General features: G+C 38.2%; 2 protein-coding genes across 2 annotated transcripts in view; one reads left to right on the top strand and one right to left on the bottom strand.

Moving 5' to 3' along the window:
* Positions 1 to 5482: 5482 nt before the first annotated feature.
* On the bottom strand, positions 5483 to 7736 carry LOC143740212 (thymosin beta-11). Its single transcript, XM_077232281.1, has 3 exons — positions 7616 to 7736; positions 6560 to 6672; positions 5483 to 6339 (listed from the first exon to the last, which is right to left on the bottom strand). The coding sequence occupies exons 2-3, from the start codon at positions 6657 to 6659 to the stop codon at positions 6308 to 6310; spliced, it is 132 nt and encodes a 43-aa protein (XP_077088396.1). The 5' UTR covers positions 6660 to 6672; positions 7616 to 7736; the 3' UTR covers positions 5483 to 6307.
* Positions 7737 to 8275: 539 nt separating this feature from the next.
* The window catches only part of pwp2h (PWP2 small subunit processome component), a 94473-nt gene continuing 88520 nt past the window's right edge, over positions 8276 to 14228 (top strand). Inside the window, exons 1-6 of the mRNA XM_077232243.1 lie at positions 8276 to 8439; positions 8676 to 8788; positions 8922 to 9016; positions 13046 to 13145; positions 13238 to 13381; positions 13658 to 13793. Of these exons, the coding sequence (XP_077088358.1) occupies positions 8422 to 8439; positions 8676 to 8788; positions 8922 to 9016; positions 13046 to 13145; positions 13238 to 13381; positions 13658 to 13793 (606 nt within the window). The 5' untranslated portion in view covers positions 8276 to 8421. The remainder of the gene's footprint in view (positions 8440 to 8675; positions 8789 to 8921; positions 9017 to 13045; positions 13146 to 13237; positions 13382 to 13657; positions 13794 to 14228) is intronic.

A 14228-nucleotide genomic window follows, 5' to 3' on the forward strand; every position in this document is an offset into this window, starting at 1 on the left:
TAAAGGAGGAGCGACGACATTCATGATCGAGAGAGGAACAAGCCTGAATTTTAGTTGAGTTTTGTTTTTTGTATTTGTGTTTTATTTTAGCCAGCAGTCGTCCGCGAGGGGCTGCTGGCTGTTATGTTTATTTTAGGTAAGCCAGCAGTCCTCCGCGAGGGGCTGGTGGCGGTATTTTAGTTTGTTTGGTTTTATTTTAATAAAGTATGTTTAAATGTTCGCCGGTTCCCGCCTCCTTCTTCCCTGAAAATTGCTACACTGGTGCCAAAACCCGGAAAGAGTGAGGAACGCGCTGTTAGAGAGTCCTCGCCGCTGTGGGGAATCCGCAGTGCCATCGAGCATGGTGTGCGAGTCGCCGCCACTCGCCGTAGGCCGGAGCCTGCTGCCATCCGCCGAACGAGGGGAGGAGCAGGGAGCGGGGGACTCGCGGCCATGGATGCTCGAGGACGTGCGGTGGAGTGAGTTGCTGGTGGGACGGTCGAGCTCGCTGCCGGCCGCCTGGGAGTTGGAGGGGTGGCTGTCGTCCGGGAGGGAGCGGGGGAGTCACCGCCGCTCGCCGTGGGCCGGAGCCTGCTGCCGTCCACCAGGAAAAGGGGAGGAGCAGGGAGCGGGGGACTCCTACCGTCTGCCCTAGAGCCCAAGGAGCCGTCGCCGTCCACCGGGCGGTGGAGGAGCGTCGAGCCGTCCACCGAGGGCTACCCAGCGTCACCGCCAGGCACCGCGGAGGAGATCGCACAGCTGGTGGGGGACCAGATGGCAGCACGTTGTGGGAACCGGATACATTTTTTTTCCTCTCTCCCCTCTCTCGATCTGTCGCTCCTCATGCTTCCGTCTCCGTTTCCCTCGGCTTGTCGGTCCATACCCCCCAGGGATCGTCGCCGCCGCCGCCGGGGGGGGGGGGGGGGGGTGATGGGGGTGGGGAGTAGGCACAGGCTCGTGGGTACCCCCAGGCCTGTGAGGGGCGATGGGGGTATGTGGCGAACAGGACGGCCGAGGGACGTGAGAGAACGGCGCGAGGCCGGTGGTGCGATTGCTAATGAGCAACCCCTGTGAAGCACACCGGTCTTGCATCTCTCACGGAGGAGCGGAAGCATAAAGGAGGAGCGACGACGTTGATGATCGAGAGAGGAACAGGCCTGTATTTTAGTTGAATTTTGTTTTTTGTATTTGTGTTTTATTTTAGCCAGCAGTCGTCTGCGAGGGCCTGCTGGCCGTTATGTTTATTTTAGGTAAGCCAACAGTCGTCCGCGAGGGGCTGCTGGCGGTATTTTAGTTTGTTTGGATTTATTTTAATTAAGTTTTTAAGTTTTTAATAAAATGTTTAAATGTGCGCCGGTTCCCGCCTCCTTCTTCCCTGAAAATTGCTACACATACATGGATGAATTGTTCACAACAATATCTATAGATATGGGGGCCGTATTTGGACCGTATGCATTTAGGAAATAGAAACAGGTTAGGGTTATGTCACTGGTGGGCTAGGGTTAATAATATGTCACTAGTGAAACATCTACTATAATATAAGAAAATATTTGTGATGCATATGTTGTTGGCAAAAAATATTTTCTTGCTCCGCGTCGTTCCTAACAACGCCCCTTAGCTGTTCTAAATTCACTGTAAATCACGGCTTCACGGATCTTATTGCTTTATTTTATCACTAAGCCAAGGCATTGTGGTCCTATTTTGACACCACGAAAAATCTGTGAAAATATGAGTATACTGTGTTTATACTGTGTATATTATAGAAGGATTTTTCCATATTGATATTTCACAAGTGTTTAACCGGTATTTTGACGTATGCATTGGATTGGATTGCTTTTTAGAGTTGAAGGAAATATCCATAAACATAAGGGAAAAGTTACTGGTCCTTTTTTGCTAGGACATTACCCGTTTCTCTACAGATTTTTTTTTTTTCTAACAGTGTATAGATAAAACACACATGAGTACACCAATATACTTACTGTGTAGGCCAATGATTGAACAAAGCATCTTGGCTGTCGTTGAGGTCGTTATTGCACATATTTTAAGGGGTGTCTCTTGCTCAAAAGGGAGGCTATAGCAAGCAGAACAAAAGAAACCACACGGATTATATTGAGTGTGTCACGGACCCATCCACGTCATCACTCCTGCCCACTGCACCCGATCATTACACCAGATCACAGTCAACTGATTTCTAATCACCGGCACCTGCACGTCATGATTGCACTCACTACTTCAGTCACAGTCTTCTGCACCTAAGTGTCTGGTCTCATCTCTCGACGCTACAGACTCTTCTTACCTGATAACCATCCTGAAGATACTTACCTGTTGTCCTGAGGTTCCTTCGTTCATCGTCTTGTGTTTCCCAGTCATCGAGTTCGTCTGTATCCTGCAAAGACATTGTTTCACCGTCAGTGAAGTGTTCACCATTTCATTTATTCATCATCGCACTCAAGTTATCCTGCATCGCTCACTCTGCACTTCAATAAAATTGTTATTTGTTTAAATCTACCTTGTCTGCCTTTCTATGGATGTGACAGAGTGAGGTTATGCAACATAGCAATACAATTGTCACATTAGTCTATTAATTTAATTATTTGTGTAAAAAAATATTGCAGTTTGCTGTGGTGTTTCTGGACCTGATGATGGTCATTGCAATATTTAATTGGACATGGAATATTGCAAATATGGAATATTTAAACATGCTTCCAACTACCATGCACTCTATTGCTGTCTTGCTGTTTCTTGATCTTTCTTTGCAATCTTGAAAATTGTAACCATTGTTAAGACACTCACAATATTACACAATAGCAGGCAGTTGCTTTGAATTCTTATATAAAGAGAAAATGCAAAGTGATACCAAACATATACAGACTTATGAAAATGTCTTTAATACTTTGAAAGTGCCTACAACACTTGATACTTTCTCGTGTAAGTCAGGCTGCTGTGGAAACAGTATTGGAGGCCTCTGTTTATCTTATAGTAAACCACTGAGATCAACAGATGGAATGTTTGGAAAGTAGCAGTGATAGAATGGTTACTATAATGTCATGGCTGCTGAAGATACATTATGTTGCCAAATTAATCTCTGCTTATTACAGTACACTCACGTAAATCGATATACTTTATACTATATTATTTTTTTATTTTGTTGCTAAATCTAACTAATTATATCTAACACCAATTATAAGTATGTCCAATCTGCTAAATGCAACTATAAGGCAAACAATAAACACTGAGAAATTATGTTACTATATTATTATAATTAGGTCACACTTTAGATTAGGGTCCAATTTTCACTATTATTGCAGTGGGGCAGCTTTGAGGTTGTGCCTCAACAGATGTCAGTCACATAAAGGCAGACAGTTGGGAGAGAGGAGGCTTATATCTATATATATATTCCATATCAACAGACCATTAGGTCTCAATGAATTATATTCAGATATTTACAGTTTAAGTTGCTCTCCTGGAAAGTGTTTTTGTTACAAGAGTTAGAAGTCATGAAGCAAAGTGTTTGAAAATCTGACAAAAAGACAAAGGTAAAAGACTGTGTAATTAACAGATTTAATGAGAGAAAGAACTGCAATCTCAGCATTGCAAATGACTTATTATCAAATAAAAAACAATGGATACATTTAAAATTAAAGATGTTGATTATGTATTTAGAAACAATATATTTTACGTTTATTGCAAACTGCCCTATAGTAGGCGAAAAAGGTATGTGAACAAATTAGCATTTCTAAATTCAGTATTCATAATACAGTGGTCAGATGACTTACTACTTTTTAATTTTGGACATTTTAGAGAGGATTAATGAATGGCAGTGAAGTGACACAACTAGCGCTGGTCAGAATCAGAATCAGAATCAGAAAGAGCTTTATTGCCAAGTGTGCTTGCACACACAAGGAATTTGTTTTGGTACTGAGGCTTCCAGTGGACATATACAAATACAAATACAACATGAAACATAATACTACAAATTATAAGAATAAAAAATAAAAAAATAAATATATGAGAATAAAACTATCACAGTGGGTTTAGTCAGAATAGACATTTTCAGATTTACAGATTATGAACCTACTTACACTGTTTTGAATATTATAAATAAATAAATCTACATATAAGTATCACCTGGGTTGTAGGATATTGCACTAAACAGTGGGAGTATTGCACTTACAGGCATATGCCTTGGGAGGAGTGTTAACCAACTAGCGCTGGTCACATGACAATGACAACATATTCGTATACATCTTAAGCATACCATCGATTATCGACCTCCGAGCTAACAGCAGGTCGGTCTTTAAAGTTATTGAAGTTTCGAAATTATAAAAAAATCAATTCCCCTATAATGAGACTTTTGCACTCTATAAATAAATTGCAGAAATACTGACCCAATTACAGTCAAGTCAAGTAAAATCACCTTCATTTATATAGCGCTTTTAACAATATAGATTGTTTCAAAGCAGGCCAAGGAAAAACAGCAGCTCCTAAAGCAAAGCCCACTTAGGTCTTGTTCAAAAGGGAAGTCTATTCAATGAATGTACTATGTAAAGTTATATAACAGAAGCCCTGAGGACCAAACCATTAATATACTCTGCCCAGACAGCTATTGACAGATTCTGTGGCATGCCTGAATTTGCACTTTATTTAAGCAGCCGCCTTTGGCATTTCTTGTCTTTTTTAACCTTCAATATAATATAATATATAACTTATTAGCTAGAAAGATCTAATAGGTACCCCAAAGTTGTTTTCATTTTTGATTAAGATATTGGAGAGAATGGATGAGAGTGAGGGAGACTTGCAGACCTTTATTAATCTACAGTGTCTGCTTGTGATGTCACAGTGACATGAAATGAACACAAATAATCTTTTGTAGCCCCTCGCCTCCAAGTCCAACCAGTGGCATTTCCAAGAGATTAATACAGTATTAAGTGTAAATGACTTAACCCTAATCCATTTACAAGGACACATGCTAAAATCCTGATGTGTTCCAAACACAGTTCTACAGTAGAGAAAATCACCAGCCAATGAGATCAAGGAAGTTGTGGACATTTTAACTGTTCTCTTTAATCACATGCACATTATTGGCTGAGAGTTTAGAGGGTAATGATGATAATAAATTATAGTGTGGATTAACAAAAGCTGATTGGGATTATTCATTATCAGATAGAAGCAAAGTGAAATGGTAAGCTAACGTATTTTTTTTTTTACTTCTAAAACTTTTTTTAAATCGGAGACTTGTTTTATACACATTGATATGGAATCTGTGTCACCTTGGCATTGCAATTAGGTTGCAGAGGAAAACACTAATCCATGATGCAGGAGGCAGGCTTCAGAAATCCCCACCAGAACAGATGATGGTCACAAGCTAATTGGATGGTCAGTGTACTAAGAGTGGAGACTGCATATTTAGACATTAAAATGTTAGCGTCATAACTGAACTTGATCTATTTTCAGATCTTGCATATGGCGAAATGACAAAAAAGTAAGACTGAACACAAAAAAATCCTGATAACAAAGTTTTTTATTACAACAGTTTCAATGTTCCATTATCGATAAATGGTTTGTGGCAATATAACATGGTTGCTGAGGTTTTTTTCTTTTTACAAAACCCAAGAAAGAAATTTGATCTGCAGCTGAAAGCGTTCACATTGAATTTACACTTTGAACGATGATAACCGCCATACAATAAGACAACCAAGACAGGGTGCAACACAAAGCAACCCCAAAACCACATAGATAAAAATCAATTAAAATACACCACCCGGTCCTTAGAAGTGTTTTCACATCTAGACTAAATTTGCTTTTTTCTCCTCCTTCTTAGCAATAAAAAAGCATTTCACTGAAGCAGCACTAACAAGAAGGTGTTAATCATTACCAACATAAAAATCCAAGATTGTGCAGTTTATCCTATAATTTGAAATAAAAAATACAGTGCCATAACTTTGTGAGCAGGTCACTTGTCAACAAAAAGCCACCCCTCAATAGGATGATGAATATTTGGGGATATCCACTAGGCCACGCCCCCTTGTCCTATGGCATAGTCGAAACCAATGAAAAATAGCCCACCATGGCCACCAAATGAATCCATGCCATATGCTCCTGGAAGTAGAAGCTTTCTCTTTTCTTCCCACCGCTGGAATGGACAAGGGAGGCGGTCCAGATGCATCTAGGTGTTGCTAGAGGGTTGGCTCATCCCATCCGACAGTGATGCAGCTTTTTTAAAAAATTTTACATTTTGGTTACAAAGTTATACTGCTAAAAGAAGTGAATGAAAAGAAGGCAATGCAGGGAAGGGAGTGTGCACAGTGCATGATGGCAGCTTATGTCTTCATGAGGCCGCCTGCTTCTCCTGTTCAATGGCTGTGGACAAAGAAGGAAAGTCACATTTAAATTCACCTCCTCTTTGCGACCATTTGCACTCAGTTTGTGCTTCTAAATCTCAATTGATAACATTCTGTGGAAAGATTAACTAATTATAACCCAAGGACACAGATTTAGACGTTTCCATGCACAGCTTACTATAGTTATGTAATGCCTGGATCGATGTCCAAAAAGGACAATTTTGTGCTGAAATTCTTACTTTCTTTAGATGGCAGTGGGTTTTTCTCCTGCGTCTCAGTCTTCTTCAGCTTGGTTTTGTCGAAGCTGGTGACCTCTTCCAGGTTTGGTTTGTCAGACATGATTGGTTCTATGCTTAAGGAACAAAAGAGATTTTTTTTTTTAAATTTTCCTCGCTTTCTTGTCTACAAAAGCACTTAAGTCACTGGGAGAGAGCAAGGGTTGCTTTGCTTCGCTATAACACCAAGGCAATGAAGGTCTTGCAATCTATTGTTCATTTGGAGGCGATTTGCATCACATCCCGTTGATGTTCATGACAGTGCCACACAGCACTGAACAAAACCGCACCCTTTTTGAATGGCGTCTGAGACAGCAAAAATAAATATTTACATAACAATAGCAGTTCCCACGCTGAGATTGCAAGAGAGGCGCAAATATGATTCAATACGACATCGGACCGGTTTGCATATATCTTTTCTTTTAAAATTTTCTACTTTTTTTCGTCAGTAAAAATCTGACAGACTTTTGCCCATTCAGCTCGGTTTCTTTCGTGAGCATGGTCGCACAGATCATTTCGACTGGATTTCCTATGTGATTGCATTCAAGAAAAACCACCGCCCTGTGCCGCTTTATCAGCCAGCACACAATGCTGCCGTTTCTTTTAACGCCCTGTTCACCAATCACACGTTATAACACATTAACCTACTCTGCCTTTGATACAAGGGAGCAAATGTGCCAACTGACATAATGAGTCGCATCCTTATTAATGCATTTGCAGCACAAAGAGGCTTAACAAAGGAAAATAGGTTAACCGCCTTGATCGCCTGGAGTTATCGACTTTAAATCAACATTTGCGTATTTGTTAATAGCTACTATTTAGAATGTTCTAAAGATGCTTTGAACACAGCACGTCTTCAAATAAAAAGACATATGTTTTCCAGAATTATTTGAAAAAGGACAGATTTCACGTCATTAGACGTCTAATAAAAAAAGGCTGCCGATATAACGGTTTGCGTTTTTACCAATAGTTAATATGGTGTAAATATAATCATTTTATATGCGTAACATTAGGTCTCACCTTCGTAGACGGATTGGAGCTAGAAGTCTTTAGCTGAATAACGTTGCAGTTCTTGTGGCGCGCCAATGCGCAAGCATGACATATATAGAGGGAGATATGCAAATCAAAAGCTGACGTCAGTTCTCAGTTCTACAGGAGAACATAACAGGGTTCAGGGCAGGTAATAGTCTGTAACATTATCCTATCTAAATTGTTGGTTTTAATCGCAGATACGTACAAACTGTCTTTTTATGACAAAGAGATCAATACATCTTTGTATTATTCGCTTCTTTCTTTTATTTTACATTTTACATTTAATATGATTTTTAGTAACGTGCCAAGACGCCACCTGGTGGACATGTTAGACTGTCACGTTTCGTTTTATGCAAGAACATACATTTTAATTGATTTTGCTCAAGTTTATTTTGATTAGCAGGGAAAAAATAACAACTTAAATCGCGTTAGATAGCTTACATGTTTTTTTGGTTTGTTTTTTTAAAGGAAAGAAAAATCATGTATAAAATCGTCTACAAATGATAAATTAAAACCCATTTACTGTGAAATATATCCCATATACAATATAAATATTACGTCTCATCCGACGCCCCACCGTTTGTACCTTTTTCTTGGCACAATATTTTTAATTGTATACTTTCGCAATAATCTTTGGGGTACTTTTATGTGCTAGTGTAGGGGGCTTTTAGTTTGGTAATGATCCGGAAGTGATCTTGAACACATGTGCTTTCATGTATTTAGAGGTTCTCACGTGTAGAATGATGGGTCTTTGATGTTTAATGGTTCATCCATAACGTAATATCTCAAAAAACATGAAGTTTGCATACAAGGTATGATAGACGCTATTTTATTCGTGATGTTCTTCTTGTGAATAATTGTATTGCCTTTCCGTATATATTTTTTAGTGAGATCGTGCCTGCTGGTTTACGATTCTGTTGATAAATATTTTATAATATATATATATATATGTTTATATATTGAATAAATCAAAAAGACAATTCATTGTTTTTCATGTGCATGCCCGAAAGAGAACGTTTGGATTGAACTTGTTTGCAATTCCTTCTAGTTTTCCAACTTATTAGGGGCATTTTATCGCCACGGGAACCTGTCGTTCTCTAAAGATGGGAATTCTGTCATCAGTCCTGTCGGGAACCGCATCTCCGTTTTTAATATGAAAAAGTGAGTATTTCGTAACGTTCAAACAAACTGATTTCATAGCCAGTCTAAGTGAGTTTGTGAGTTGAAAACACTCATTTACAAGCTAAAGTTATACTGATTTCAGCTGAAGAATGTTGTTTTCGTATTTCTTCAGTAACCGATCAGAAACCTTACCAGTGTCCACCACAAAGAACATTACCTGTTTTGGAGTCTCTCCAGATGGGAATCTTGCCATACTTGTAGATGAAGGTATTGGAAAGTCCACCATTCTCCATGCGTATTTTTTTCGCCTGTCATGTCATGTGCTGCCTGTGTTCATAACTTGTTCTAAAAAGTCCTTTTTGAAAAATATCCAAAATCAAATTAGATACTGAGAAATAAGTGTTAAGTTTATGAAACAAAGAAATGTTGTAACATAAAATGACAATGAAATGTAATATCGATGATTCTGCATCTTTTCAGTGTCAATAATCAAGTAGCAAATTTTTTGACATCGACCATGTTATATCCCAGATTTCCTTGCTTCCAAAGAAGCACAAGGTCTTTGGGACATTTTCAGATCATGCTGAATAACATGGATTATCAGGTTTTAACAAAAACTTGTGGCGTTCATGCCGGCTTAAGTATATGCTAGGGTTAGTTCCAGCAGTGGTGTAACCTATTCTAGTTTTTTGTAGTGAGTATACCGTGATATACCAGAACCTGATGTGATATACCAGAATGAATTAATATTCATAGACACTTAGTACATATCGAGATTTGATTCATTGTATCATTGTGGAAGCCCTATACTTCGTGTTAAGCTTACATATAAAGCCTACTGATAAAGACACTCAGTAGTAGCCTATTGACAGCAAAATAGACTACAGAATATTTCGTTCTGTATTGACAGGTACAATATTTGAAAATTGATAATTAGGCCTATTTATTTATTTTTAAATTAGGCCTATATTTATATCTGAATTTGTCAAAACCTAGACTTTCAACCATCAAAATTTAATTTATGAATATGTATTCGTGTACAAAATAACATATAAACATCTTTTCCTATTCTATCTTGCCTGGAAACGCTTCCAACACGCTTGCGTGTCGCGTGAAAAATAGGCGTCGGTTCTATTTCTAGCCTGCACGCGTTTTTTTTTACCGCGCGTGTCACGCAGGCAGTCTGCAAGCTCTGTTAATATTATGGCGCTCGCTTTGTGTCATTTGATTCCTAACCAAGCTTAAAGACGTGATAACGTGCGTGTGGATAACGTCTGCACGTCTTAACGTCTGCCGGTCTGGAGCTATCTCCATTCAGCATTTTTTTTTTTTATCCAGCCAATGACGCCGTTTCTGCGGCGCAGGCCATCCATAGTGCGCCGTAATCTGCGGCGCTTCTGTCTGACAAAGACAGCGTAAAAAGCGTCGTTTTGTATAATATTATAATCAGCCCCAGCCTTTTCCTCAAAGTTCAGCCCATCTTATGAAGTAGATGGAAAGACGTAGTAGATTGTAGATCTGAATGGCGATCCGTCTTAAGGGTTCTGGTTTTCTATCGTTGTTAGGACTATGTTGTACTCATTTCGTTTTCATATGGGGGGCAAGCATTTTTTTTTATTATGATCTGAGAAACAGACTTCTCACCAAAACAATAAGATCCCGTATTATTACTGAAGTAGCTAGATAGTCCATCATACAAACTAGACCACAATCCTTTGCATAGCCTGCTACATATTGCCTACTTCATAAAAATGAGTAACAAAAACGTTTCAATTCCTCCAACAACACAATGATAAAAACAATACATACCAAATAGCAATAAAATATGAAGCCTCCATATGTAGAAGGGCTGCACAATATATCGAAATATCGCAAATGTATTTCGCAATATGCATATCGCAACGGCTTGCAACTGGTCATGAGCAAAAGACAAGAGAAAACCACTCACTGCTCTTGGCTGAATAACTTTTGTAGCTTTAATAATAATCAGTATAGGCCTATATTTAATCAATACAGTGAAAACTAATGTGTGTGTTTTTTGTTTTTTTTTACATTTGATTCAGTTTCTGTTGTTAAATATCCCTAATGTAGGATAACCTGAACAAACCCTGTGGTTTACATTGATGTTAAAATAGTGCTTCTTATTATAAAACACTCTGATGTTCACTTTATAGAAGTTGTAGCGATGTTTTCTTGTCACAAAAAGATTGTGAAACACGTAGGCCTATATGGGTAGGCTATATAATTTTAAATATAGCCTATTTTAAAGATAATATTTCGCATTTTTCTTCAATATCGTGCAGCCCCAATCTGTAGCATATAGTCATTTATAAATATAATAATGTTTCAACGTTTCGTTTTGTGTAATAAAGCATATAGCCTATTAATTTTCTGACAGGCGGAGGGTGAACCAAGACGCGCTTCCCATTTAAAAACAAGTTTCTAATTACTTTTCACCGTGACTGTCCGCTCAATACCCGCACTTTGCCAGTTTCACATTTGTTTAAATATTATAATAGGCTTTTGTTATTTTATTTCATTTATGTTGATTATGAACAGTGAACAGCATGAGTAAGAGCAACATCATAGGATCCGAAATATGACGGGAGACATGAAGTGGGTCAGACATGATTTTGACCACTTCATTTTGTGAAAGACTTTCTTTAAAGTGATTTTCGTTTTGTATCAATTATGCATGAGCATGCATGGGAATAGGCTATTTAATAATAATACAAAAATATATATATAGTAGAGTGGCAGTGGATGGAATTATATTTTGAATTTCTACGTTATAAAAAATCGTTCTAACTTCTAGCAAGCTCATTTAAACCGTGTTGTAAATGCCGAAATGAAAGGAGCACGGCCAAACAAATATGAAACTACTAAATATAAATATATAAAACCGCCAGTAGATGGCGGCAAGCACTGTTCTATTGACATTACTGGTTAATGTTCAACCTATTCTTTCAAAAACACAAAGAGGCTATATATTTAATATCCACACAACTACTCCTTTTAGACAATTGCAATTGTTCTGCTGTGGTGCTGTTTGGAACTATTTTTTTATTGTATGAAATGTCATTAACATATTGTTTATTTACAGGCATTCTGGTTTTCTAATGATTCTTTTTTTTAAAGCTAAAGACTGCTCATTACAGAAACATTAAAAGAAATATTTACAAATGTGTGTTTTACTTGGTATTTTTCTCATAACAGTAAATCTATGAGGAAAAAGATCTATCAGGAAAAATAGATATCTCCAGACGTATGGCAGACGCACGTAGTCACGTTTGTAAACTTAGATCGTTGCAGACGTGCAGACGGGCAGACGTTAAGACGTAATCCACACGTTAACTTCTAACGTGACGCCGCCGTGACGTCTGCATAGATCAACAGCTACACGTTATTGACGTGTCTACCTGACGTGATATTTGCGTGTACGTCTCCATATAAAACAAATGGAGACGTACACGCACGTATACACGTGTGTTATCTGTCGTGCTTGTCAGTCTCGTCGCCGAATGGGACATTTCGAGCGCCATAAATATGGGAGCCGAAATAAAAACGGACACGCCACGCAGCTGAGACGCTTACGCCACGGTGTGTCATGGGCCTAAGTTACATGTTGCTGGATCCCGCGATTTGATCCGTGTCGCTGCGCAAACACAGACGTCACGGCGGGGTGAATTTGATAAAAGTTCTTTCACAAAACGATCTTGTTACGAATCCTCACGCTTTTTAAAGTGGGTATACGGAGATCTTTGACATTTCCTAGTGGGCATACGGAAATCCTTGACATTTTCTAGTGTGTATACGGCGTATACCTGCGTATCACGTAGACTACACCCAAATGAAAATTCTGTCATTAAATACTCAGCCTCATGTCGTTCTAAACCCATTAGACCGTTCATCTTTGGAACACAAATTAACATATTTTTTAATGAAATCTGAGAGCTTTGACAGCATGGTTTGGAACGACATGAGGGTGAGTAATTAATGACCGATATTTAATTTTTGGATGAATTAAAGTCTTTTTTTTAAAAAGAAAATATGTACCAAATACTAAGAAATAATGGAATTATTTCTAATATTTAGCTTTTCATTCAAATTATTATGCTAATAAATATAATTTGTAAGGTAAAAACAATGTAATGAATGAGAAAATGGAAGCATAGAACAAGTGTAGTTTTGGACTCTATACTGTCTAAGTTGGCAAAATGTGGCATTACAGTTTGCTGGTTATTTTTTATGCCAAGAAAGTTTTGAGTTTAACACTGTTTGATGAATGCGTTTCAGATGGAGCAGCCATACTGGTCAGCTTGGTCACTCGAGCAGTACTTTACCATCATCACTTCCATAATCCTGTTCACAGTGTGTCCTTCTCCCCTGATGGAAGGTATTACACACTTGCACACAGCACTTTTTATCTACACAATATGACTTTATGCATGAGTAGCTCTTATTTCATGTTCCTTTAATTTTCTATAGGAAATTTGTAATAACAAAGAAAAATGTGGCTGTAATGTATGATGCGCCAGGAAAAAACAGAGAGTTTAATGCATTTGCATTAGATAAGAGTTATTATGGACCATTTGATGAGACGACTTGTATCGACTGGACGGATGATTCCAAGTGCGTAAAAGCTTTTTTTCTATATTCTTTCCTTTGATGTATGAATGCTGCTTCACAGCAGTCATTTTGTTACAGTACGATTTACACTTCTTTCTTTTTTTTTTTTAAATGCAATAACAAATATAAATCACATGTTTTGTGTTTGTCCATTTTTACATACTGGTTTCCCACGGTATCTAGTAATGTGTTTGAAATATAACGCACTGCAAACAATTCTTGGACTGTATTTTACCACTATGTAACCAGTTACACTCACTCTAATTCGCTGATAACTAGGTGCTTTGCTGTTGGTAGCAAGGACATGACCACTTGGATCTTTGGAGCAGAAAGATGGGCGAATCTCATCTACTACTCGCTTGGTGGTCATAAGGACATCATAGTGGGCTGTTTCTTTGAGAAGGACAGCTTGGATGTAAGTTTATATAAAGTGTCTGCTGAATTTGTGACACACATGGGTAAATTAACTAGCAGCCCGTTCGCTGCGGTTTGATTGTCAAGAGTATTTTGCAATGTATTGTTATATATTAAACATGAAAAAGTCGTAATAGATGTTTGTTCATTCATTTCATTATTCTGCCATTGCAAGAGGTTCTGCAAAATTGCATTACTACAAAACTAGATTTTCCCAAACAGAACCTACCAGCTGGTTTGTGAAGTGGTTCCATTTTAACTGTTATTTAGAAATTTTTGTTTTAAAAATTTCTCTTATCAGAAAATGTCATGTACTACTGTCTTTCAAAGTAATACTTTAGAATTTTATAAGCTACACATCACAACCACCCTCAATTTACCTGACCCACACAAGTTTTGGAAACTTGTAAATAAAACAGATTGTTAGAGCATGTTT

Source organism: Siphateles boraxobius, unplaced genomic scaffold (assembly GCF_051911475.1).
Source record: "Siphateles boraxobius isolate OS27281-9 unplaced genomic scaffold, OSU_SipBor_1 17, whole genome shotgun sequence".
Taxonomy (NCBI): Eukaryota; Metazoa; Chordata; class Actinopteri; order Cypriniformes; family Leuciscidae; genus Siphateles; species Siphateles boraxobius.